The sequence below is a fragment of the Centruroides sculpturatus genome, unplaced genomic scaffold, assembly GCF_000671375.1.
Source record: "Centruroides sculpturatus isolate CEXI.00-Female unplaced genomic scaffold, Cexi_2.0 scaffold752, whole genome shotgun sequence".
In the NCBI taxonomy this organism is placed as follows: Eukaryota; Metazoa; Arthropoda; class Arachnida; order Scorpiones; family Buthidae; genus Centruroides; species Centruroides sculpturatus.
Genome location: NW_019384965.1, coordinates 316,263 through 343,760, shown reverse-complemented (window position 1 = coordinate 343,760; position 27,498 = coordinate 316,263). Strand labels below are relative to the sequence as shown.

Genomic DNA, 27,498 nt, shown 5'->3' with positions numbered 1-27,498 from the left:
ATGCAAAGATCAGTTGAGTTTCCTTGCCAGAATGAGAACTTTGATCTTTCTTGCAGAGATTTATCCTCCCTGCAGTTGCACACTGTAATTTCATGGGGCCCAGGTGAATCTAAATTAGGGGACCCCATGTACAGTGTTGACTTCAGATATTTTTCTTTGGGGGGAATTTTTTGAATATTTTCTTACAAAAGATTGGTTGGGAGGTCGTTGCTGGGGGCCCCAGGCAATTGCCTTTTTTGTCAATAGGATATAATGTGCTATTGTCTCCCAATAGTCTTCTGTTAGAACAGCCCATTAATTTACATAATATTAAATTTACAAAAATTGTAAAAAATTCTTGAAAAAGGGCTTCATCACATTTAATTCTAAAATAAATATTTTAAAGAACTATAAAAACATTCATAATTGATGAAATAGGGAAGATAAAATTCACTCCAGTAGTAGTCTATAAGTAAAGGTCTGTTGTGAAGTGTGCACTTTGTCATTTGTAGAAATATTTCATTAATTATGAATGTTTTGACAGTTTTTTTAGATATTTATTATAAAATTAAATGTGATGAAGCCTTTTTACAAGAATTTTTTTACAATTTTTGTAATTTTAATAAATTTTTATGGCAATAAAATGCCTAAAACCACAGCATTGTCATTGTTTTAATAAAACAGCTTCATAAGAAATGTACATTCTGACAAGTGATGGATGTCATAGCTAAAAATGATATTTAACAGTTGTGGCCATTTTTGTACTCAGAACTTAGTTGTAACACATCTGCTTATGCAAAGGAAACTGATTTTTCATTGCTTATAGCAGAAAAAGTGCCATAGTGGTGAGTTTTGTTACTAATTTTTTACAAAAATGTATTCTTTGTGTCCTGAAATTTGCCTTACCAGATTTAGTTGCATTTACACTGTTAAATTATGGCTGTATGCCATCTTATTTTGTATAATTTTAATTTAGATTTATATTCTTTCCTTTAAACTTTATTCTTCTTTCCAATTTCCTTTGTTCTATTGCTTTTGAACTTCCGAGAATTCTGACTCACCCCTTCCCCACCAGGAGGTAGGGTGTGAACACAATAGGCTATGAAAAGGCTGGAGGGAAAAATCTGAATTCAGGTGGACATTCTTTGTCCAAACACAAGAGGAGACGGATGTATAACAGCAAGGCTTGAGAGTCTGAAATTGTCGCGTGCTGTGGAAGAGGGCCTGAGAGAACGGATTGAGAACCAAATCAGATAGATAGACCTGGAGGTGACCCCTCGGAAAAAGCCAATTCCTGAGAGAAAGGAACCTGCAAGACTTGGAAGTTGAAACGAGTAACTACAGAGAATTATTCACTGAGAAATTGGGTCCCCACTGTCCTATCATCCTTCTTACTTCCCCTTCAATCTATCCGTCTTACATTAGATTTAAGCTAGATTAAGACTCGCATGTGCGTTAGATAAGTACTATTGTCGGGTTGGTAGTTGTGACAGGACCCAACTACCTAGATCACTGTTACATTGCAAATACAGAAGATAATTGGAATAGTAAAAGGAGCGGGAATCCATAAAGAACTTATAAATATTTATCTCTATCGCAAAATTAAATTTGTTTTAATTGGTTATCATGTGTACATGCTTTTCCCTTTGCATTGCACCTCTTACAAAATATCTCTCTAGATAGTACTGGATAGAGATATTTTAATTACAATCATTCATTATATAAAGTAAGAAATATTTTCATTTTATAAAGTAGTAATATTTTCATAAAAATTTTTTCAGAGGATAGAAAATTAAAAATTATCACTGTTACTGTGAAGACAGGTATGTTAATATGCATGCTAGCTTTGAAATTTATTATTTTATTTATTTTAAATTTTCATTTATTCTGTTAATTCATTGTAAAATACAAAATTTATAATAGTAATTAAAAGCATAAATGTTACAATATATGTTTTTACCAGTTGTTGTTAGCCAAAAATGAATAACTTGTGATTAAAAGAATAATTTTAATCACAAATCATTTCTTTCATTGTATGAGCAAATAGCAAGTGTCTAGTAACTTTTTCAGACAATTACAAATTAATTATAAGTAACAGACTATTTTTTATTACCCAAAAAAATTGTAAAAAATTTATTTATTAACTTAATTTTTTTTGTAATATAACTATAAATATACATGTTAATAATAATAATTATTATTTATTTTAGATTTTTAGATATTTTAAAATATGGTATACAAAAAAATTTTTTAAACCTATTTTCGTAGTTGGTGTTGGGAATGTGAATATAGTTTACATAGTATTGTAGTAACTCAAGCATACCAGGATATGCTGAGGTGTAAAAGGGGAATGTATTGAGGACTTTACAATTTCAGACAAAACAAAGCCAGGTTTATTAAAAGATATATATACAGCCTTGGACTATGGCTAGTCTCTTTAGTTATATATACATATGCCTTGTCGTGAACAATTACTGTAGTATGATTCTGTACAAAGAGAACAATTCCGATCCGAATGATATATTGAAATCACGTATCAATAATTACGATTATATACAAAATGAAGCATAAACATGCTCTCACGTTTCTTCTTAGTTATTTTCGTATATGGGTATCCTATTCAACACACATTAGTCCATAGATCAAACTTAATCGCCCACGTTTCTAATAAGGTCTATAACTAAAAATTATAGTCTTACTCATGAAGTTCCTGGACATGATCAACACATTCTATATTCATATATCTTGTCTTCTTGGAGATATATTCGGATTACTTAACAAGAAAAAATTTTGCTTGTTGTAATACTGTTACTTCTAAGGTCCTTTGCATTTCACTGTCCTTCTAGTGTCCAGTTGTGAACTCAGGAGCCAGAAAAAAAAAGAGATCTCGAGCACGTGGAGACGTTGAATTTATACTTCCCCACATCCGGGAGTTCTGTTTTGGCATGTGAACCCACTCTGAACCAACCAGCAGGTTCAGATTGGTTCAACAAAGAAAAATGGTGGTACCAGGGAACGAAAGGAACACAACACGAATAAATATACAAAGAGTCAATCCTGATACAAAATTAATGGAAACCGCTTACATGCTAGAATAACATAGAACTTATAGAAAAACGATACAAAACACATAGTAGCATAGCACAACAATATAGATAACAAGTAACTTTTTGATAGACATTATATTCCAATTTTTAATTCTAATTAATTTTTTCTATTTGATATCTTAACCATGAGTTGTCTACTACTAAGCTTTATTATTCATTCAAAATAATATAGTTTACATTCCTTGTTAGGATAGTATATTATTTTTTTTAATGAAGAATATTAGTTAACATTTTATNATATATTTGTACAGATGATATTTTTTATTTTAAAAACCTTCTTTAACACTAATTATTTAAAAACTTTTACAGAAAAAGATGTAAAATTATTAAATGTAGAAATTGTATCTGAAAACAAAACAAAAGCTTATCTTGGTGGTTATCGCAATATTGAAACTGGAGTTAAATATTTTAATGCAAATTCACAGACAACATTGCCGCTAAAAACAGGGAAAAAAGAATGCTTTTCTCGGTAAGGTTAGATTTAAATTTATACTTATTTGCAAACAGTTTAATAAATACTGTTTTACTTAACATTTGCATATGGTTCCTGCTTTATTCAAGCAAAAACATTCGTATTAAACACTAACTCTGCTAATCCTCAGGGATAAGAAGACATGATTTCTTGAAATGAGCTTAAAAGTATTAGGGACTTTTTAGAATGTTTGAGTTTTAATAAAGTAGTAACTGTGTAAAAATTATTAAATGTAGAAATTGTATCTGAAAACAAAACAAAAAAGCTTATCTTGGTGGTTATCGCAATATTGAAACTGGAGTTAAATATTTTAATGCAAATTCACAGACAACATTGCNATTAGTACAATGCAATTGTATTCTAGAAAAAGCTTTTAAAAAATTTGACTATTTCTGATAAAAAAGCTAATTGTTATCCATAAAAAAAGTAGATTTAGTAAATAGTATTTATTTGATTATTAGCATTTTAAAATATAATTCAGCAATGGCAAACTTCTTTCCAAAGGTGGATAAAAATTGAATTCAAAAAATTAATAACTCCAAATTGTGGATCTAATATTTAAGTTGAGTAATTAAAAAAATAAAAAGTTCTTACAAATTTTGCTTTATTTAACTTTTCAATCTATATCAGGAAAAAACAATTACACTATACAGTGTGTTCATAAAGTCAATGTGCAATTTAAAAATTTATAACTTTATTTATTAGTATTTATGATAGAGAAATTATATAGAATGTATTGGAAATAAGAAAATCTATATTTTTTTGTTTTATTTATTTTATTAAGTTTCTACATGTCCACCATCATTAGTAATACAAAGGGTAATATGATTTTGTAGTTCTCTAAAAACATTTGCCAATTGATTTATGGTAACACCTGAAATCACATTAGTTACTTTTGCTTTCAAGTCTTCTAATGATCAAGGTTTCGTTGCATACACATTGTTTTCACATGTCCCAATAAAAGAAAATCTAATGGAGTCAAGTCTGGTGAATGTGGAGGCCAGAAAAATGGTCCACCTCTTCCAATCCATTATTAAATAATTTTACTTAAAACTAGGTACATTAAGCTTTCTAGTACATTTTACAGATTTTTCTATCACAAATACTAATAAAGTTATAAATTTATAAAGTTGAAGACAGTCTGTCCAAAAGGACTTGTTGCCAGACTGCTTTTATAAAAAAATAATCTCCATCTGATGAAAATTTACAGATGAAAATCTACATGTATCATCACCAGGGGGCAGCTTTCATCAAATCTACATTTTCCAGTGCTTGTTTTTAGTAGATAAAAGCAATATCACCCCAAACGAAGGTATGATGGATACAAGAAAATGTCTGAATGTCACCAGTTCCTTTTTTAGAAATTATTTGTAATTTTAATTGGATATATATTTTGTGTTTTTAAAAGGACTTTTTAAACTTCTGGCAACAAGTAGCCTAAAAAGAAAGGTCAGTTGCCAAGAATGTATTGTCTGGAACACAGAAATAATAAATGGTGGTCCCTTTTGGGCAGACTGTCTTCAATTTTATAAAAAATAATCTCCATTTGATGAAAATTTACAGATGAAAGTTAAATTTTTTAAATTGCCCACAGACTTTATGGACACCCTGTATAAGAGAAAAAATAATATGATTGTAATGGAAAAAATATTTTGTTTAATGGGAAATCTTTTGTTGTTTATTTGATGTTTATTTTTCTGTTTGAGGTTTGTAATCTGTGGTCTTTAAGACTCATGACAGCTTTAGGATCTTGCTTTCACACTACACATGCAAAGGTTGAAATCTATCAAAAATTTTTTTATAATTTATAAAAATCTAGTACTTTCTAAACGTTCAATGAAGGTACCCTGAAATCATTGCATGGATTGGGTTTTCCATTGCTAATATAATCCATTTCAGTTTCTCAATAAATATGTATCCGGTACATACACATATGTGTATGTGTGATGTATGTAAATATTAAATCTTTCTCAAAACTTTTCACTATTGAATTTGCTTTTCTTATAAATTTCTTAAATATTAAATTATTACTGTTTGATCTATTTTATATGTTAACATGATAAATTTATTTTTATTTGTTTAAATCAAAATAAATTTAGAGATTTGCTTATTAATTTAACTATTATTGTTATATTTTTGAAAGATCTACACAAACTATTTGGACCAAGCATCAGTCTCAACAAGTCTGCAAAGAAACATTTACTCAAACTCCAAGAAAAGGTTTTTACTTTTCTTCCTTTGGTGAAAAAGTTATTTCTGCTAGACCTTATAAAAGCAGTGATGAAATCTTTGCTCTTAAACTTCAGACTGTAAATACTTTTTATATACTGTATTATATTCTAATTTAATACAACAAGAAAAAATATTCAGTACACGTATATTAATATAACGAAAGTTTTAATATGAAGAATCCTTTCAGTTAACTAATTATTCTTAATACAACAATTAATTATTCTTTCATTGTAAAGTGGCAAAAATTAATTAAAATTTTATTATATGCAATAGAATAACAAAATATAACAATAAAATTGTAATTTTCATTGGTATTATTATTAGTACAATGCAATTGTATTCTAGAAAAAGCTTTTAAAAAATTTGACTATTTCTGATAAAAAAGCTAATTGTTATCCATAAAAAAAGTAGATTTAGTAAATAGTATTTATTTGATTATTAGCATTTTAAAATATAATTCAGCAATGGCAAACTTTCCAAAGGTGGATAAAAATTGAATTCAAAAAATTAATAACTCCAAATTGTGGATCTAATATTTAAGTTGAGTAATTAAAAAAATAAAAAGTTCTTACAAATTTTGCTTTATTTAACTTTTCAATCTATATCAGGAAAAAACAATTACACTATACAGTGTGTTCATAAAGTCAATGTGCAATTTAAAAATTTATAACTTTATTTATTAGTATTTATGATAGAGAAATTATATAGAATGTATTGGAAATAAGAAAATCTATATTTTTTTGTTTTATTTATTTTATNTTTAATGAAAGCAAATTGATTTTTCTTTTATTTAGTGTTTAATTTCATATTAAATTAAACATAATGGTTATATATTATGAATAAAATACATTTTAGAAGTGATAATTAATTAATAAGCTTTAGATGTGATTAGAGTTGAATAAAACTTTCAAAGTAAACAGAAAATTCAGAAAAATTCATTGAGCTAGTGCCTCACAGTTCACTATCAATTTCTTGTATTGTTAATGGAGACAGGTTGCCAGCTAATTTTGCAATGTTAATGATTTATTGATAACGAAATGATTCAAAATATTTTCTTCAAATAATTTTACAACTTATTAAATAAAAAAAAGTACAATATACTCTTAAGTAAAGCCTTATTGTTCAAGAATCAACTGCACTTACTGTACTTGTTAAGCCATTTAAATTATGCCTTGACATTCTGGAAGTAGTTCTGATGTTCAATATATCATTCTAAATAGCAAAAGTTAACACAGATTTTTTGTATTAATACTATTTGTATTCCTATTTGTATGCGTGGAAATCTGCAAATCAGATAATCAATAGTATACTTTATATAGTGGTCTTTGCTTATACCTGGTATGTAATTACTAACATAAATATACTGGTAGTATTTATATAAAAATTTGCAAAATTTTTGTAATTTAATCATTTATAATTCAAATACTTGACTTAATTGACATTATAAGCTTATAAACTTAGTTATAAAATATAATATTTAATTGTATGTTTCTTTTAAAAACAGTTACTTGTTTATATAATTTTTAATATTTCTTAATGGATTACTTTATAAAATTTATTTATCATTCTACAGACTATTATATTTATTATTTTTCAATCTACAAATTTTTGTTGTATCTTTTTAATGTGAAAATTTTTAAATGAAAATTTTCATTTATTTAAATGCAATATAAATTTCTTAAATATTAAATTATTACTGTTTGATCTATTTTATATGTTAACATGATAAATTTATTTTTATTTGTTTAAATCAAAATAAATTTAGAGATTTGCTTATTAATTTAACTATTATTGTTATATTTTTGAAAGATCTACACAAACTATTTGGACCAAGCATCAGTCTCAACAAGTCTGCAAAGAAACATTTACTCAAACTCCAAGAAAAGGTTTTTACTTTTCTTCCTTTGGTGAAAAAGTTATTTCTGCTAGACCTTATAAAAGCAGTGATGAAATCTTTGCTCTTAAACTTCAGACTGTAAATACTTTTTATATACTGTATTATATTCTAATTTAATACAACAAGAAAAAATATTCAGTACACGTATATTAATATAACGAAAGTTTTAATATGAAGAATCCTTTCAGTTAACTAATTATTCTTAATACAACAATTAATTATTCTTTCATTGTAAAGTGGCAAAAATTAATTAAAATTTTATTATATGCAATAGAATAACAAAATATAACAATAAAATTGTAATTTTCATTGGTATTATTATTAGTACAATGCAATTGTATTCTAGAAAAAGCTTTTAAAAAATTTGACTATTTCTGATAAAAAAGCTAATTGTTATCCATAAAAAAAGTAGATTTAGTAAATAGTATTTATTTGATTATTAGCATTTTAAAATATAATTCAGCAATGGCAAACTTTCCAAAGGTGGATAAAAATTGAATTCAAAAAATTAATAACTCCAAATTGTGGATCTAATATTTAAGTTGAGTAATTAAAAAAATAAAAAGTTCTTACAAATTTTGCTTTATTTAACTTTTCAATCTATATCAGGAAAAAACAATTACACTATACAGTGTGTTCATAAAGTCAATGTGCAATTTAAAACTTTATAACTTTATTTATTAGTATTTATGATAGAGAAATTATATAGAATGTATTGGAAATAAGAAAATCTATATTTTTTTGTTTTATTTATTTTATTAAGTTTCTACATGTCCACCATCATTAGTAATACAAAGGGTAATATGATTTTGTAGTTCTCTAAAAACATTTGCCAATTGATTTATGGTAACACCTGAAATCACATTAGTTACTTTTGCTTTCAAGTCTTCTAATGATCAAGGTTTCGTTGCATACACATTGTTTTCACATGTCCCAATAAAAGAAAATCTAATGGAGTCAAGTCTGGTGAATGTGGAGGCCAGAAAAATGGTCCACCTCTTCCAATCCATTATTAAATAATTTTACTTAAAACTAGGTACATTAAGCTTTCTAGTACATTTTACAGATTTTTCTATCACAAATACTAATAAAGTTATAAATTTATAAAGTTGAAGACAGTCTGTCCAAAAGGACTTGTTGCCAGACTGCTTTTATAAAAAAATAATCTCCATCTGATGAAAATTTACAGATGAAAATCTACATGTATCATCACCAGGGGGCAGCTTTCATCAAATCTACATTTTCCAGTGCTTGTTTTTAGTAGATAAAAGCAATATCACCCCAAACGAAGGTATGATGGATACAAGAAAATGTCTGAATGTCACCAGTTCCTTTTTTAGAAATTATTTGTAATTTTAATTGGATATATATTTTGTGTTTTTAAAAGGACTTTTTAAACTTCTGGCAACAAGTAGCCTAAAAAGAAAGGTCAGTTGCCAAGAATGTATTGTCTGGAACACAGAAATAATAAATGGTGGTCCCTTTTGGGCAGACTGTCTTCAATTTTATAAAAAATAATCTCCATTTGATGAAAATTTACAGATGAAAGTTAAATTTTTTAAATTGCCCACAGACTTTATGGACACCCTGTATAAGAGAAAAAATAATATGATTGTAATGGAAAAAATATTTTGTTTAATGGGAAATCTTTTGTTGTTTATTTGATGTTTATTTTTCTGTTTGAGGTTTGTAATCTGTGGTCTTTAAGACTCATGACAGCTTTAGGATCTTGCTTTCACACTACACATGCAAAGGTTGAAATCTATCAAAAATTTTTTTATAATTTATAAAAATCTAGTACTTTCTAAACGTTCAATGAAGGTACCCTGAAATCATTGCATGGATTGGGTTTTCCATTGCTAATATAATCCATTTCAGTTTCTCAATAAATATGTATCCGGTACATACACATATGTGTATGTGTGATGTATGTAAATATTAAATCTTTCTCAAAACTTTTCACTATTGAATTTGCTTTTCTTTTAACGTTTTTTCTATCATCATTTTATCATAATTATTTATGTAAATATTTTATTTTTGAATTAGAATTTAAATATTTAAAAAAATATATTATAAATAAAAAGTTATATATATTTTTAAGCAATTTATATTTTAGGTTAAAGCCCTTCAAAGACATTGCAGGAAATTTTTGGTTAAACATAGGTGGATGAAAATACAGAATCAAGTTCTGGAAAGTAAAAAGTGGAAAAGAGCAAAGAAACTAGAAAGAGACAGAAACAAACAAAAATTGAAAGAACTTGAAGAAAAATGCAAACTTCATCCTGAAAAAAGAATTGAATTTGAAATTTTGTTCAATCGACTTCAAAGTAAAGAAGAATTAACTTTATCTAATCTATTTTCTTTTGTTATTATTAAATCATATATTTTTTATAGTTGCATATTTAAATCAAGTTAAACAGATTAATGATACAAAATGGGGAGCTGAACGTTATGCCGCTTTGAGTATGGTTACTGATATAGAAGCAAATATTATTCGAGAAATAAATGCAAAAAGGAAAATTGCTATGGATAATAAAAGTACAAAAAATAAAATAGCTTTTCTAAAGAAGGTAAAATTATTTTATAAATTTAAAGTATTATTTTTGATAAATGTTTCAAAATTTATTTTTGCAAACAGGCAGCAGCTCCCAAAGTGTGGAAATTAACTACAGGCGAATGGAATGTAGAAACTGTAAACACACTTAAAGGTCAAGAACTAAAAGATTTATACTGTACATTAACATTGCCTTATTTGAAACAAACAGAAAGAATAGATGCTCTTTTAACAATGATACAGATTGTTCAAGTAATTAAGATTTAAGTTTTGTATAATTTAATAATATAAATATATTTTTTAATATAATTTATGTAGAATTTTGGATTGAATAACATATTTATGAAACATTATGCAGTCAAATCTCTGTTTCAAACATAATTCATTCCTAAAAGTTGTTTGAAAACCAATTTGTTCTAAAACTGAAACAAATTTTCCCATAAGACAATATAAAGTGAATTAATCCATTTCTGATCTCCAAAACAAAGCTGTCTTTTTAGCTGTATTTCATGCATAAAAATACTTACAAATGCAATGTATATAATATTACATTGCATTTGTAGGTATATTAATATATAATATGATATTATATTAATAAATTTTTGTTATTTAATTTGACTTAAGCATCTTTAAAAACAAATCCTTGGATGCTATCTACATTACATAAATCTCTAGTAATGTGGTTTTATTAATTAATTTGATTTAAATTCAACTGCAGCACAACTGAAAAACAGAAATAGCATCTTTTCTGTATGCACATTGAAATCTAATTTAAATAGCAATGTCATTGATTATTTGTGTTGTGACATCTAATGATATGAGGTGATCTTAGCATCACTAACTTCTGAATCTGTAGTCCAATTGTTGATTGGTCATGACATCCATTTTTTCAACATAGGACATATGGGGTGTTGACCATCTGTGTCTCTCTAATATGTGGCAGGCTCTTGTTGAGTAGCTTGTTTGGCAAGTATTGCAATTATGAGTTTGAAATTCTGTTTGTGAACTGATTTGTTTGAAAAGTGAGATGTTAGGAAACCAAAGTTTGACTGTAATTAATTATCACATAATTATCATAATATTTTGCGTCCTTGATGTCAATTATAACATTAAGGTCCTGTCTGTCTCTCTCTCTCTCTGTTTTCATGTTCTTTTCATGGATTACAATGGAACAGAAGACTATCTGTAAAAATTTCTGAGGATTCCATGTCCTCAGAGGAGCAGAGTGGCAATTTTACTACTACAGCCATATGGCAATCTAAAAAGTTAGTTGAAAATGTGCAAAGAAATTTCAGTTAATGTATTAAATTTCAGTATTCAGTAAATGTATTAAATACTATTAAATTTTAATATTAAGCATTGTTGTCAGCCAGATAGTTGTCAGCCAATGATTTGATTTTAGTTTGATTCAATCCCAAATCTCCAAAGGTGGTAATTTGTGAATTGTTACTTTCCAATGATATTGATATCAAGTCAGTGAAATTTCAATTGTGAATAAGTTGTTTTTATAGGTGTTTTATAATATAAAAGATCATTGAGATTCAGTTCAGAATATTGTAACTGGATGAACAGAATGTTAAATACATCAATCTTATCCTATATTCTTCAGTTGATTCTATTACAATGTGTGTATACAGATAGATGTACTGGATTTTATAAAACTTTTGATGCACCTTCTTATATATCAAACATTGTATATTATTGATTTTAAATACTTAGTAAATATTAAAATTTATAAACATATTTTTATTTATTTAATTATAAACAATAATATTTTTATAAATACTGTATTAATGTTTTGTTTTATGTGTTAATTATATAGGCACATGACTGTGAATTAACAAAAGAACTTATACATTTAGCTGAAAGAGAAATCAGTCTTTTAGAAAGAGGAATTAAAGATGAAACTTTACAAGGACTACATCTACGTATTTTAACTTTATTCTGGAGTTATGTTAGTCAACCATTATTTAATCCAGAAACATCAAAATTAAGCAATGTAAGTTAAATTTTGTTCTAAATTTAAAATAATTTACTTTTAATTAATATTAATTTTAAAAAAGTAATCTTTGAATACTTTTTCATAAAATTATAGTTTTTTTTTTTAAGTTCAAATTAATGTTGGATAATCGAGAAAATCTTATTAAATTATTGAAAGAACATTCAATTTAATTTAAATTCATTATTAAAATGTTGACTATTATGAAAATTATTAATTTTGCATTTTGTTTTACATTTTACTCACTTGTCAGTGAAGTTTTCCCTGTCTTCCTTTAATTGCCAATTATCTTTCTTCCAACATTCATTTTTAATTTTGAATGTTCTTAGACTAGAAAAAATAATCAGTTCTTTACACTTATATAAGTTGGATGATCTAAAGAGTATTCAATTTGCAATAAAAGTTGATAAAATTAAAACCAAAATTCATTTTAGCAACAATTTTAATTTAATGACATTTTAATTAATTTTAGTGAATGATTTAACATTTTCAGATACTTCAAAAAATTAGTAAAACAGTAAATAAATTTATTTATTTTTTAAAAAATATTTTAAAGAAATAAACATGAATTTAAAAATATTTTTATTATATGATATTGAGTAAAATAAAAATCTAATTATATTTCAATGCAAATAATCACTCTACTAATTTCAGTTGCATTAACGATAAATGCATTTATTAATACAATACTGGACTAAATATTCAGCATACTTAGAACCAAAAGTAGTCCAGATTTCTGGATACAGGATGAATATACACTTAAAATATAAAATAAACAATGGAAAATAAAGAGCAAAACTGTCTTTAACAAACTGTATGCCAGCTGTCATACTGGAACTGGCATTGTGCAATTGTAAACATCACAGAAACCAAAACAAAGTCACTGCACGATGAATTACAGTTGTACTATAATCTTCCAAATTCAAAACTATATAATTTGTTTCAAAAATAGTTGATTTTCTAGTAATTGTGAATTTATAGAAGCTGGTATTTGTCTGGAACTACTATAATTGATATTTCTTGAATTTTAATAAGTATTATAAGTAATTATCAAATGAAAGTTCTTTGAGTGATTATTTTTGTTGAATTGATTAAAATATATTACTTTAGAATTTAAAAAAATTAAAGTACAGTATTGCTAATTATTTTTATTGCAAAATAAATTGTGCAATGCAAAAAAATTCTTATACTGTATTAAAATAAATTTTTAATATGCATATTACCTTTTCAATTATTATGTTTTTGTTTACTTTGTATATACTTTATAGAACTTTATATAAATGTTTTATCAAGCAAAATCATCAAAAATGTAATAAACAAATATCATATCATATATATAATAATGAATTTCAAAATAATAAAACAATTTATTTCAAATTTATCTTTACTCTTATTTTATCTTAAAATTACCTTTCAGAAAAATACAATTTCTTTAAACAAATTTTCACATTAATTGATAATTGCCTTTCAGCAAGTAAGATCAGTGATGCTTTAAACTAAAGAAAAATTATACTTAAAAAATAGAAAAACTAAATGAAGCTTTAACAATCTTTCTTTGTGCAAAGTTTGTTGGAGGTTTGCAATTGAAAATTATTAAAACTTTCCTATTAAAAAATATAAATATAAATCATAATATTTATAAAATTAAATTTGAATCCTTGTCATATATGCATCTTTAATGTACTAAATTGAGTAACACAAATACCTATTTGGTGTATGATAAATTCTGTGAAATGCATAAAACTAATAGTAAGTTATTTTTATCTTTTCATTCACTAATTTCTATGTAAAATTAAATTAAGTTGTTAATTTATATTTTTTTACAAAATTATTGATGTTAATACAAAATACGTCAATAAAGCACAAAAAATTATAATATTAGTTCTGTTTTTATGTAACTTTTTAAATTTATATACAGGAAGTAGTTAAATGAATTTCTATAATAAATACTTTGTAATACAATTTTTATAAACTTTTAGATGAAATATTAATAATGATATTTTCAAAACATTCACTCAAAACATTGCTTTTCTAGACTTCACATCTTTATTATTATAGATATTTAGATTCATATATTTTTTTTAATGAATATGTGATTTTTAATTTTGACTGTTAATGTTCCTGAAGATGGACTGTAAAAACTTGAAAAACCTAAAATAATAAAGACATGAACTCTGAAAGAGTAGTGTTTTGAATGAATAAGTTAATATGGTAGCTGTTTTATATGTCAAATGAAGAATGGCAATGTTGACTATTAAGTTTCAAAACAGTCATAATGCAGTGTCAACTTTTGTCATTGCTATATTATATAATTTCATTTCTAATAATACAATTAATTAATAAAACAACATAAAAATAATTAAAATTTTAATAAAGTAAATGCTGTGTATATCATTGAAAAAAAAAAAATTATTATAAATACAAGTGCCTAGATTTTTGTCATGGAGAGTTACAGGTAAGATTATCCAGATTGATATTGACTATCCTATTGAAAGAATTTATCATTGTAAGCACACAATTAAACCAAAACTGGCAATTCTTAAAATGATTGACTAAATTAGAGGATGATCTATCAGATACCATGTGGATAATGGAAAGTTAAAATCTATTTTTTTAGTTTAAAATTTATATTTCTTTATATGTGTAATAAAATCTAATAATATAAATATTTTTTGTTGTAGATTCCTACAGATGCAAGTATTTTTAAAAAACATCTGGTTTGTTGCAATAGCTGTAATTGTTATTTTACAGTAGTGCCAGATCGTGGTAGACAAATTATTAGTGATGTTCCATTCTACAGTAGGAAAAGACAGAAAAAATGCCCTCGCTGTATTTTCTTAGAAAACGAAGCCATTCATCGGAAAGACACCCAAGTATATGAACGTATTTTGAAGAATTTATGGAACAAAGAGAGAAACCTTGGAATTTCAACTGGTCTTGTCTTTTTTCTTAAGGTCAGGTTTTATTTAATAATAATATTTTTATAAATACTGTATTAATGTTTTGTTTTATGTGTTAATTATATAGGCACATGACTGTGAATTAACAAAAGAACTTATACATTTAGCTGAAAGAGAAATCAGTCTTTTAGAAAGAGGAATTAAAGATGAAACTTTACAAGGACTACATCTACGTATTTTAACTTTATTCTGGAGTTATGTTAGTCAACCATTATTTAATCCAGAAACATCAAAATTAAGCAATGTAAGTTAAATTTTGTTCTAAATTTAAAATAATTTACTTTTAATTAATATTAATTTTAAAAAAGTAATCTTTGAATACTTTTTCATAAAATTATAGTTTTTTTTTTTAAGTTCAAATTAATGTTGGATAATCGAGAAAATCTTATTAAATTATTGAAAGAACATTCAATTTAATTTAAATTCATTATTAAAATGTTGACTATTATGAAAATTATTAATTTTGCATTTTGTTTTACATTTTACTCACTTGTCAGTGAAGTTTTCCCTGTCTTCCTTTAATTGCCAATTATCTTTCTTCCAACATTCATTTTTAATTTTGAATGTTCTTAGACTAGAAAAAATAATCAGTTCTTTACACTTATATAAGTTGGATGATCTAAAGAGTATTCAATTTGCAATAAAAGTTGATAAAATTAAAACCAAAATTCATTTTAGCAACAATTTTAATTTAATGACATTTTAATTAATTTTAGTGAATGATTTAACATTTTCAGATACTTCAAAAAATTAGTAAAACAGTAAATAAATTTATTTATTTTTTAAAAAATATTTTAAAGAAATAAACATGAATTTAAAAATATTTTTATTATATGATATTGAGTAAAATAAAAATCTAATTATATTTCAATGCAAATAATCACTCTACTAATTTCAGTTGCATTAACGATAAATGCATTTATTAATACAATACTGGACTAAATATTCAGCATACTTAGAACCAAAAGTAGTCCAGATTTCTGGATACAGGATGAATATACACTTAAAATATAAAATAAACAATGGAAAATAAAGAGCAAAACTGTCTTTAACAAACTGTATGCCAGCTGTCATACTGGAACTGGCATTGTGCAATTGTAAACATCACAGAAACCAAAACAAAGTCACTGCACGATGAATTACAGTTGTACTATAATCTTCCAAATTCAAAACTATATAATTTGTTTCAAAAATAGTTGATTTTCTAGTAATTGTGAATTTATAGAAGCTGGTATTTGTCTGGAACTACTATAATTGATATTTCTTGAATTTTAATAAGTATTATAAGTAATTATCAAATGAAAGTTCTTTGAGTGATTATTTTTGTTGAATTGATTAAAATATATTACTTTAGAATTTAAAAAAATTAAAGTACAGTATTGCTAATTATTTTTATTGCAAAATAAATTGTGCAATGCAAAAAAATTCTTATACTGTATTAAAATAAATTTTTAATATGCATATTACCTTTTCAATTATTATGTTTTTGTTTACTTTGTATATACTTTATAGAACTTTATATAAATGTTTTATCAAGCAAAATCATCANCTAACGGAAGATGAAGCTGAGGCTCATGATAAAATAGAGAATATTTCTGATGTATGTTAATTATTATGTATTTAATAATACAATAATAAATAATTTGAAAATAGTATTATATTAATATATAAATGTACATTTTTTGTACAGATATATGCTCCGGCATTTTTTAAAAATGTTGAAAGAAAACAGTTGTTAGCTTCTGTACATTTTTCTTCTTTGCCTCATCTTCTTCCTTACATAGAAACTTGTCTTGTGCATAAACTTCCCAAATTGCCACAATTACAAAGACAGTTTATCAAAGTTAAATCTGATAAGCTGTCTAAAGAACATTCCCATTCTGCTATGATCAACAATGAATACAACTATAGTGAATTGGAAACAAAAGAAATAGAACTTCAGAAAGAACAAGAAGGTGAAATATTTGAGTAAAGAAAATATTTAAAAGGATGATTTGAATAAAATAAATAATTGTTTATTATTTAATAAAATTTATAACTCTCAATCCTTCAAAAATGAATCACATTTCTGTATAATTTAAGTTTGTAATTTTAATAAGATTTAAGTGTTTAGCTGGATTTTTTAATAACATAAAAATTATTTTAATAAATAAGCACTTTATAAAGTTAAAATTTTCTGTAAGTTAACTAATTAATTAATTAAAATAGAAGTTTGATAATTTCATATTATTCATAAATGAGAGAACAAAGAAAACAAATTATAAAATGCTAAATTTAAATAATATATAATTTTCTTATTAAAAATTGTATAAAATTAATAATTTTATAGCTTATTTTATTTTAATAATGTTTAATTTTTTCATATAAATCTTTTTAAAAACAATGATTCAAGAATTCAAATTTCACAATAATGAATAATAATCTAATTACTGAATTACAACATGACATGCGTATGGCATATTCAATATTCATTATACTTTAGATTTATGTCTTAATAAAGTTTAACTTAATAAAAAAAAAACCAGTGAAATTTAATATCACATTCTTACACTTCAACCTTTTAATAAAGTTTAAAGTTAAAATAGATTACTTTCTAAAAATACTTATTTTAATTTAATAAATGTTACTGAAACTAATTAGAATTTCTTAATAGCTAAATTTATCTTCCGTAATAATTACATTTATTTAATATAATTTTAGCAACTAGTTTCAAGTACATGAAATTATTTTTATATTTTAACTATTTTGCTTTATATTGATTATTAATAGTTAAAATTAGAATGCAATAGTCATAGCATTTATTTGTATTTTAAACGAACTACCCACTTTATTAAAATACATAGCAGACCTTGCTATACTAACAAACTCCACCCCATATGCCCTATATTCAATCTCATTGGAATTATAGTGAAAGAAGTAAAATAAAAGTAAAAAACAATAGATTTAGAGGATGATAGATGTAACTTCTGTTTGTTTGAATCCACTCCACAACTTCAAAGATAATTTAGCATTTTTTTTCCTCCAGATTAATTAATTACAGTTACTATTTTTATAGTTATTTATTAGTATGTAATTTTATAATAATATATTTGAAAATGTAGAACAAATAAATTAATCATTATTAACATAAAATAACAAAATAATAGTCACAAATTAAAAATTTTATGTTATAAATCTGTTGTATTAAAAATTGGATTAATAGGACAAAGTTAAATTAGGTTCCAGTTAATTGTGACTGTTAAATTTCCACAACTTTGTATGAAACTAATTATGTATCATCAGCCATCTGTAAAAACTTAATTACAAAAAGAACTTTAATTAGAATTAATATTTAGGTGGAGCTACTTTTCCTGGTAAGATTTCATTCTTATCTTAAACAATAAATTCCATTAATAGAAAAATAGAGAAATAAATCTTTTATTGTAGCTGTATTATTCTATAAATTCATTTTTATTCATAAAAGTCATAAATACAGATATATCTGAGTTTACTGGTTTTATATTGGATTCAAAGAACTATTATCTGTTCATCAAAAATGATTAGAAAGTTTATTATACCATAAATTTACTTTCCTGGTTAAATCCAGAAAAAAAAATCTTAAAGGGGTGTAATTACATGTATATTTATTATCAACTTCCTTATTTTTTTTATTCATTTAATGTATATATTTCAAAAATTAGAGATGTTAATTTCTGTTTAATTAATACTGTAAGTCAATGAACATTTAATTCAGGAAATGGCAGATGTTCAATATTTATAGGAAGTTATAAAATCGAGAATGACAAACTTTGGTCCTGTTTCGTAACCAATAGGTAAGGTCTGCGACAGTAAAAAATAAGACATTTGCATTATTATTCTCTTTGGGTGTGACTCTTCATTCGTTAACCTGCAATCCACACCTTTCGGCCATGTTAACAATCAAGAATTTCGAGTTCTGTAAATCGATTTAACCGAAATATACGACATTCCTTTAGAAAACGTACCAAAAAACTTAATAACACGATAATAATGCTGAAAAATTGTATTTGTAAATGTATACTTTCTTTTGTTATTTAACTGGACCTATAAAGATACATCTATTTGTATTAAGTACTGTATACAGCCTATAGGCCTACATTTTAGTCACGGCACGTATTATTTTGCTTATATAAAAATAAAAGATTATCCAATTGACCTCCACACCTTTATAGTATACAGAAATCGATTAAGAACTATACTTTTCCTTTTAACTGAGATTTTATCTACAAAAGTTACCCAACCGAAACCAAATATTTAATATGCATTATACGTAACTATATAATCGATAATAATAACATTTTCTATAAATTAAATTACTATTATTATTACTGTATTATTACGAATATTTTTGAGAAATTTGTAAGGAAATTATGTAAAATTATCTTCAAGATTGTGAACGATAAATTTGTTCGACATAATCGTTTTATAAACATGTTTAATATTTTATTTTCAGTAGAAAAAGATAATTGTGGAATTATGGAGTGAGTCGGTTACAATCAGTGGCGTAACTATTATTAAATACGGTTAAGCAACGCTTAAGAACCCGTGACATAAGAGGTCCAGACCGGGTCCTAGGCACTGTTTCTATGGAAAACAGCATAAAAATGAGAATTCTTTAATTACATTAAAAATATATTAACATTTTTGTATGTTTGTTCTGTAAAATATAGCCTAGTGTTGTGTAATTTTGCACCACAACAGTTTATATTATAACAGTATACAAATAAAATAAATAAGAAAATTTAATTTGTATGTTTTGTGATTTGTAATTTTTCTTTACGTTTGCACCTTTTTTGTTACAACTAATATTTTTTTTTTGTTTAGCTTTTTGTAGATTCCTTTTTTGACATGAGTTTTTTTTGTTCGGTTTAAATTTTCTAACATTTTAAAAGTTTTTATACTGTCATGAATGTAAAATGGCTAGGATCTAAGCATCGGAAGATCCTTTGTCATATTTTGCTTAAGGGACAAATTTCTAGTTATTCCACCGGTTACGATTGACTTTTTTCGAAATTACAAGAAATGTCCTATTACCAATTCTACTATAAAATTTACCGAGTGCTACTCTTGCGTTTAAATTTATATAACAGCAAATTTTATCAGAGAATCCAGCGTTGAATTTAAAGATCTTCCAGGGGATAATCTTCGGCCTATTAATATTATAAGAAGAATTTGATCTTGATTTTCCCCCCTTCATTTTAGACGCGGTTTTTGTACACGAACTGATTTCAAAGATAAAAATGTACAAAAGAATCGAATCAATTCTGAATTGGATTTTGTATAAATGGCAAAACGTTGATGCACAAGAATGTGACACAACTGAAAAATTTCCTATTTCGAGTTTATTGTGAAAATGTAGAGCAAACTCCCCATATTTTTATGTGGAAGAAGGAACACTAATATTTATTTCCAAAAAAGATTTAAAATTTTTAAAAATCCAAGATCATGACAAAGCCTTGCAGGAAACAAGAAACTTTTAAATGGCTGTTCTGGAAGATCTATTTTTTTGACTTGTGTCACTATTCTTATTCACCAACGAAAAAATGTGCCATTCTAGTTCCAAACGGAAATCTAAACACGAAGATGTAAATTTTTAATGGAGTTCCAACTAATTTCGGTTTGTATTGTAACTTCTACCCGTTACGCTCGGCCGTAAAGGCTGTTTATTGTCTACAAATTACTCGTTACGCTTTCGAGAATGGCGAGATTGTATCTAGCGATAAAAATACTTTTTCCGTTAAGAGACTCCAAAGGTGCATTTGTAATTATATGCGGGAAGATTGTGTATAGATTGCACGATTTCGCGGACCGTGCGAATCGAAATTAACAAAAAGAATCGATAGGAGAAAAATGTAGAACAAGGACGAAGTATCGACGAATGGCGATTTTTGACGAGACGTTCTGGAGACCTGCCCGTCGACCTTGTATCGAACATCAAAAATGGACACTTCCTCGCCATACGCGACCTTGCAACAGATCTGGCGCTTTCGGGAAAAGAAATTCTCTTTGTTCTATGAAAGTTTTTTTTTTTCTAATTCGATTCTAGAAACAAAAGTTCCTTCCGCGATCCGTCATTTAAATTCGAACAAAATTCGTGACAAAAACTTTTTTCTACCGACATAATTACTCACCGCTCGTATTTATTTTTCGCTAGAAATAATTTTTAAAATGTTATAATCGAATGAATTGCCGAAAGTTTAATTACTACAAAAAATAATTATAAAATTGTTCGACTTTCTTACAAATTTATCAGAATTTACCGAAGCAAATTTATAATTTCCATAAAACTTGTAACGATCATTTTGACTTAGGGAGCCAATAGTATCAAAAAAATACAAAACAAAGAAAAGTTACAAGGGAACAAGCAGTTTAACGAATTTTGTACATCTGTTTGCAATAATATAACTGTTATAAACCACATACGTGACAAGGTTTACAAATAATTTCATGCAAATATAATGCTTGTACCTCAGGGATAGAAAAAAAGGCAGGATTTCTGCTTTTTTACAATATTGTTCGGCTCTAATCGCAAGGCAGAATTATCTATTTCCACTTTAGACTTACGAATATAAAATTGGTTTTATGAAAATGAGCGAGGAAAATTATACAGAAAATGTATACTGTATTTACCTACTTTATTTTCTAGCTCTGAAATAGAGATATACTCGGTTACATTACAGAATATTTATATTCTTACGTATTATATATATATATACCTATATTGTAATACCGATTAGAAAATATGAATTTACATTTAAATAACTGAATTGTATTTCTTAGAAAAACAAAAACATGTTTGTAATTTGTTCCTCTAGTTTCCTAAATCACCCTAAATTAGTTCATTTCGTAAACGGAAAATAAGATAAATTTCTGTCGGTGCGTTTACCTGATGTCATTAAACGCCTCTCTGTTACGGTCCTCGATGACAGATAAAAATTAAGAGGAGGAATTCATTATACCCGGAAAATCGACCGCTGCTGATACTAGTGAGAGCTTTACAAAGTTAAAAAAAAAATTAAATAAAGAACTTATTTTCCGAATTTATAATTAGTAAGATTAAATTTTGTTCCCATTCGAGATTTTTTTTTTAAACTAAATTCTTCGATTTTTCGACGTTAACCGAGTAAAATTGAAAGAAAATAGGCTATTAAACCACGATTTAAAAAAAAAAATGTTTTTATTTTAAATTTGGCAGTTTTTATGTTTCAAATTTACAGTAGCGTATCGTAGATACGGCAAATCCCGTACAAAAGTTATCTGATTTATGGTATATTGTTTATTATATTTTGATTTCGGAAAGGAAGGGTCGAGTCGACTTTCCGTCGGTGGACACCACGCACCGCGGAAAGAAACAAAGCAAACGTTGTTTAGACCCGCTCTATCGACTCTTAATTGTTTTCGTCGTATCTCTCTCCCGTTATTAGACACGCAGCAAAATCGACCGGTGCAAAAATAAAACTGGCAACAAACACTATTTTTAGGAGGTGGATACACGGTCGAGCGACCCACCGGGGTCAGAATTTTTGCTTCACCTCCCCCATAAGACTTAACCCAACGATACCTCTTACTTCATACATCGATGCCCGTCGACATTTTTTTTTAAATTACCGACGATAAAATTCGATTTGAGTTTTAAATCATTTTTTTCTCTCCCTTCGTTCTCTTCATAATGTCTGATACGAGTTAAAATTAATTTTTTCACTGTTAGAGAAAATTGACGCTTAGTGTTAGATATTTAGGTTTCTTTTTTCGCCATCCATTAGCTTAAACGACCGGTAATGATTCTGGTCGATCTATAAGCGTGTTATTTTTTTTTAAATTTTAAAAGACTATTTTCAGAGAAAAGCGAGAAATAACTAAAAATGCCAATAAAAACTGCTTTTTATAAAGTCTAAAACAGTTTTGTTCCGCTTTTCTTCCGTCTTTACGCAATTTTATAGACATTAAATAATAATTCAGGAACATATTTCTCACGTTAGACACGCACGCGTTTATTAACACAAATTTATGAAACGAATAAATTAACGCGACAAGAATTTTCGAACATAAAGGAGAAAAACGATGGACAGATCGGAGTAAACAATCGGCTTTTAAAATTCGAAGCATTGAAGGAAAGAAACGAGGAGGGGGAAGAAAATGTAGACCGTGAGAGGGCGAGAAAAGTACCGAAAACACGAAAGAAAAAATGATGTTTTTCGTGTTTAAGTGCCGCATCCCGCTAGTATTCTTTCAGTTGTTTGGCACCTATCGTTCCGTGACCGCGTTCACGTGACCTCCTTTTCGCACCGATGGTCATTTTCTCGAAACGCAACTCCCGCCCGCATTTTCGTGTTTATTTTAAATCGCGTTACCTATTTATAAATTTTTAAAAAGACGATTATTTTTTAACCTCACGCCAACGATTAACTCTTTCCGAACTCATTTAAATAAAGTTTAACCCGGTAAACTTTTTTTTTTTATTGTTTCCATATAATCGAGTGGCGATTTACCTCCGTTTTTCGAACCCGTTTAAAGCGCCTTAGCGTTATTCCGCGGAGATTTAAAAACGAAACAGATTTTAAAAAGAAAAAAAATCGAAACCGGTTGTCGGAAACTCGATTTACAACGGTTCGTTAGTCAGTCAGAACGGAGGAAACATTGGGGAAGAGCGGCACGATTATGAGAAGTCGTCAGACCACTACGCGCGAATCGACGGACGAACGACGTTGCACGTGTCGCCTGCAACCTCCACAATGCGCGTACGCCAAGTATCATCGGGCGCAACAGCATGATAACTGTACAGAGGAGGGAAATATGACGGCGAAACAGGAGTACGCGCTGCCGGACGTGGATTATCAACTGGAATACAAAATACCGAGGATCAAACTAGAAAACGGTTCCTACAAGGAGAGAAAAGTGGATAAAGATAAAGACGAAAGTGAGATCTGGATTAAAGATAATCAGAAGACGAAAAAGGAGGAGGAAGTGTGTAGGAAATGTCAGCATCCCGTCTACGCTACAGAAAGGATAGAATTAAATCAGCAGGCGGTATACCACGATCGATGTTTTAGGTGCGGAGAGTGCGGTGTCAAGTTGACTCTTAGCAATTTTTGTACCGACCTTCGCTTGAAGGAAGACGTGTATTGTCGATCTCACAGACCTTTAGTGACGGGACGAGTCGATGCCACCTCGATGCACATCGATGTGGCCAAGAGGACGCCCAAATTAGAAATGATCAATGCACAGATTCGAGGACCGGCCGCTGGAACGGTAAGCTTTGTCCAACATACTTTACTTGTAATAAAACAATTTCGCAAGAAATCGTACGCAAAATGATAATATAAAGAAAACTTCGCTTCGTTCCAAAAATTTCTCTCCTAATTGTGCTTTTCAATCTTAAATACTCGGTTAATATCGATTATCGGAGTTTAACCGGGTGGAAAGTTATTTAATTTAGTACGAAGCCGCGAGCGGTAAAATAATTTTCTTAAAATATTATAATTGTCCAGTAATTTTTTTATTGAAATTTTTTTGTAATCGCGGTAATACATCTGTCATTTTGTCGTAGCTTTATTTTTCAAAGAAAAAAGAAACTATGACGATAATGGATACAATTGTCTGGAAGCTTAACTGCTATTATTTCTATTATATGTAGCATTTACAAAAACATTTCATCTAATGTTTAGATACAACGATCACTTCATATTAATGTAAAATCAAAGCTTTTAATCCATTTCTCAGATGTAATTTATTATATATATTATTGGAGAATTTTATACTTAAAACGTCATTAATGTCTAATATAATGGATTTAGGGCTTTGAATCCATAAGCTTCTGCAAGCTAGTTGGATTTATCACTTACAATATCCAAACTTTAATTGAACTAGATTATTTCAATTAAATTAAAATTTTTTGTATACCACATATGCCTTCCACTATAGCCAGGGTTATTTGCCATACACTCTGCTTTGTTTTATAGATACATCATTTACCTTTTGGTTATATGACTTTTTATATAACCAGAAATTTTACAATAATAAATCTAAAGAATAATTTTTTTATTTCAAGTAACCAAATCAATCTCTTCATTTTTTTACAAGTAATTGCTCATTAACTTCTTTCTAGTACCAATTTTAAATGTTAAAGAAATTATAAATAAACTGTAAATCCTCTACTGAGTTTACAACTACAGCAATGCATATGATCTTACTTGTTAGTAATAATTTGTCACCACCAGTGGAGGATCCAGAAAATGCTCAAGGGGTGTATCTGCCTTTCTTCCTATCTAGTTTAATTATTTTTAATAATTACATAGTATTTATATTTTTAGGTTATATTAAATAAATAATACTGATAAATTGTGTCATAAACATTTTATTGTTTAACCATTAAAATTTACAGGCCTAAAAGAAATTAATATTGTTGTACAGGCCTAACTAATAATTTACAGATAAAGAAGTAAGATAAAGAGAAACTTGTATATTTTAGTAAATTTTTACATTCTTATAACCACACACTGCAATGAACATTTTTACTTCAAAAAAAATTGTATTTTAATGCAAAACTACAGAAAAAAAATTTTATTAAATAATTTTTGTAAACAGAAGTACTCAAGGATGGCAATCACCTCATTGCCCCTCATGGATCTGTCACTGGTTGCCAATGATATTTATTTTTAAAATTCTTTCAAATATTACATCAAAATTGTATAGTTATATTATATTTTAGTAAATAATAATTCATATAAAAATTAAAAATAAACAAGAGCATATTTTTGTAATTAGATATTTAAATAAGAATGTTTGCCTTTATTTCATTTAACACTGAAAAAAACATTAAAAAGATATTACTTATTACATAAAAATATTATTATTATAATTTTTGATAATTTAATATACAGTAATATTGATGGAAACATATATATGTTGTTCCATCAAAATTATTACAAATGTTTGCTTTTTAATATCTTCTTATATTACAGAAAGGTGATATTTGTTATTTAGTTGAAAAAATATGGAAGAATCAGAGTCCCATCAGTGGTAATACCAATTTAGATGATCTTGTGTTAACAAGATGGAACAGAGATAAGGAATGGATGCCATGGAATAGCATTTTACTAACGGAAGATGAAGCTGAGGCTCATGATAAAATAGAGAATATTTCTGATGTATGTTAATTATTATGTATTTAATAATACAATAATAAATAATTTGAAAATAGTATTATATTAATATATAAATGTACATTTTTTGTACAGATATATGCTCCGGCATTTTTTAAAAATGTTGAAAGAAAACAGTTGTTAGCTTCTGTACATTTTTCTTCTTTGCCTCATCTTCTTCCTTACATAGAAACTTGTCTTGTGCATAAACTTCCCAAATTGCCACAATTACAAAGACAGTTTATCAAAGTTAAATCTGATAAGCTGTCTAAAGAACATTCCCATTCTGCTATGATCAACAATGAATACAACTATAGTGAATTGGAAACAAAAGAAATAGAACTTCAGAAAGAACAAGAAGGTGAAATATTTGAGTAAAGAAAATATTTAAAAGGATGATTTGAATAAAATAAATAATTGTTTATTATTTAATAAAATTNGCATTTACAAAAACATTTCATCTAATGTTTAGATACAACGATCACTTCATATTAATGTAAAATCAAAGCTTTTAATCCATTTCTCAGATGTAATTTATTATATATATTATTGGAGAATTTTATACTTAAAACGTCATGAATGTCTAATATAATGGATAATGTTTATCTTATCTTTTATTTGAGTAATATGAAATAATTTCATTTTTAATCAAATTTTTAACCTTAAAGATTTAATGCAAAATGTGTTAAATCATATTGAAAAAATGTTATTAAAATATTTCACTATTCACATTCAAATGTTGCATTGATTAATACATTTGTTTAACAAAGAAAGTAATAGAAAATTACTATCACTCCTTCTAGAAAGAGTTATTATTTAGTGCAAAAGCAAAAGAAGTCATTCAAAATTCAAAAGTGTATTAGTCAACAGAGAAAATTTGTCTTTTTTTTTACAGAAGTTTTTTTAATATCAGTTAATTGATACTAAAAAAGTCCTGTAAAATAATACTAAACCTGATCCATAGAAGATAACTTCACTAAGATATAAAGAGAAAATTTGATTTTATATTTCCTTATCCAACTCAGATTTTTTAATTAAAAAATTATAATAATAAAGATATATTTAATATTTTAAAAATTTATTAAGTTTATGATACCGACTGCATTTCATGAATCAGTATCTGTAAATTACTGTAGAAA

At 26.7% G+C, this 27,498-nt stretch overlaps 1 protein-coding gene across 1 annotated transcript; it reads left to right on the top strand.

Annotated features, from left to right (window-relative positions):
- LOC111632498 (IQ and ubiquitin-like domain-containing protein) lies at positions 1 to 26,785 on the top strand. Its single transcript, XM_023376924.1, has 11 exons — positions 1 to 103; positions 1,761 to 1,802; positions 3,396 to 3,555; positions 5,702 to 5,867; positions 9,804 to 10,014; positions 10,082 to 10,257; positions 10,326 to 10,493; positions 12,064 to 12,240; positions 14,922 to 15,194; positions 26,180 to 26,365; positions 26,456 to 26,785. Exons 1-11 carry the CDS (start codon positions 1 to 3, stop codon positions 26,735 to 26,737), a joined length of 1,944 nt encoding a protein of 647 aa, XP_023232692.1. The 3' UTR covers positions 26,738 to 26,785.
- The last annotated feature ends 713 nt before the right edge of the window (positions 26,786 to 27,498 follow it).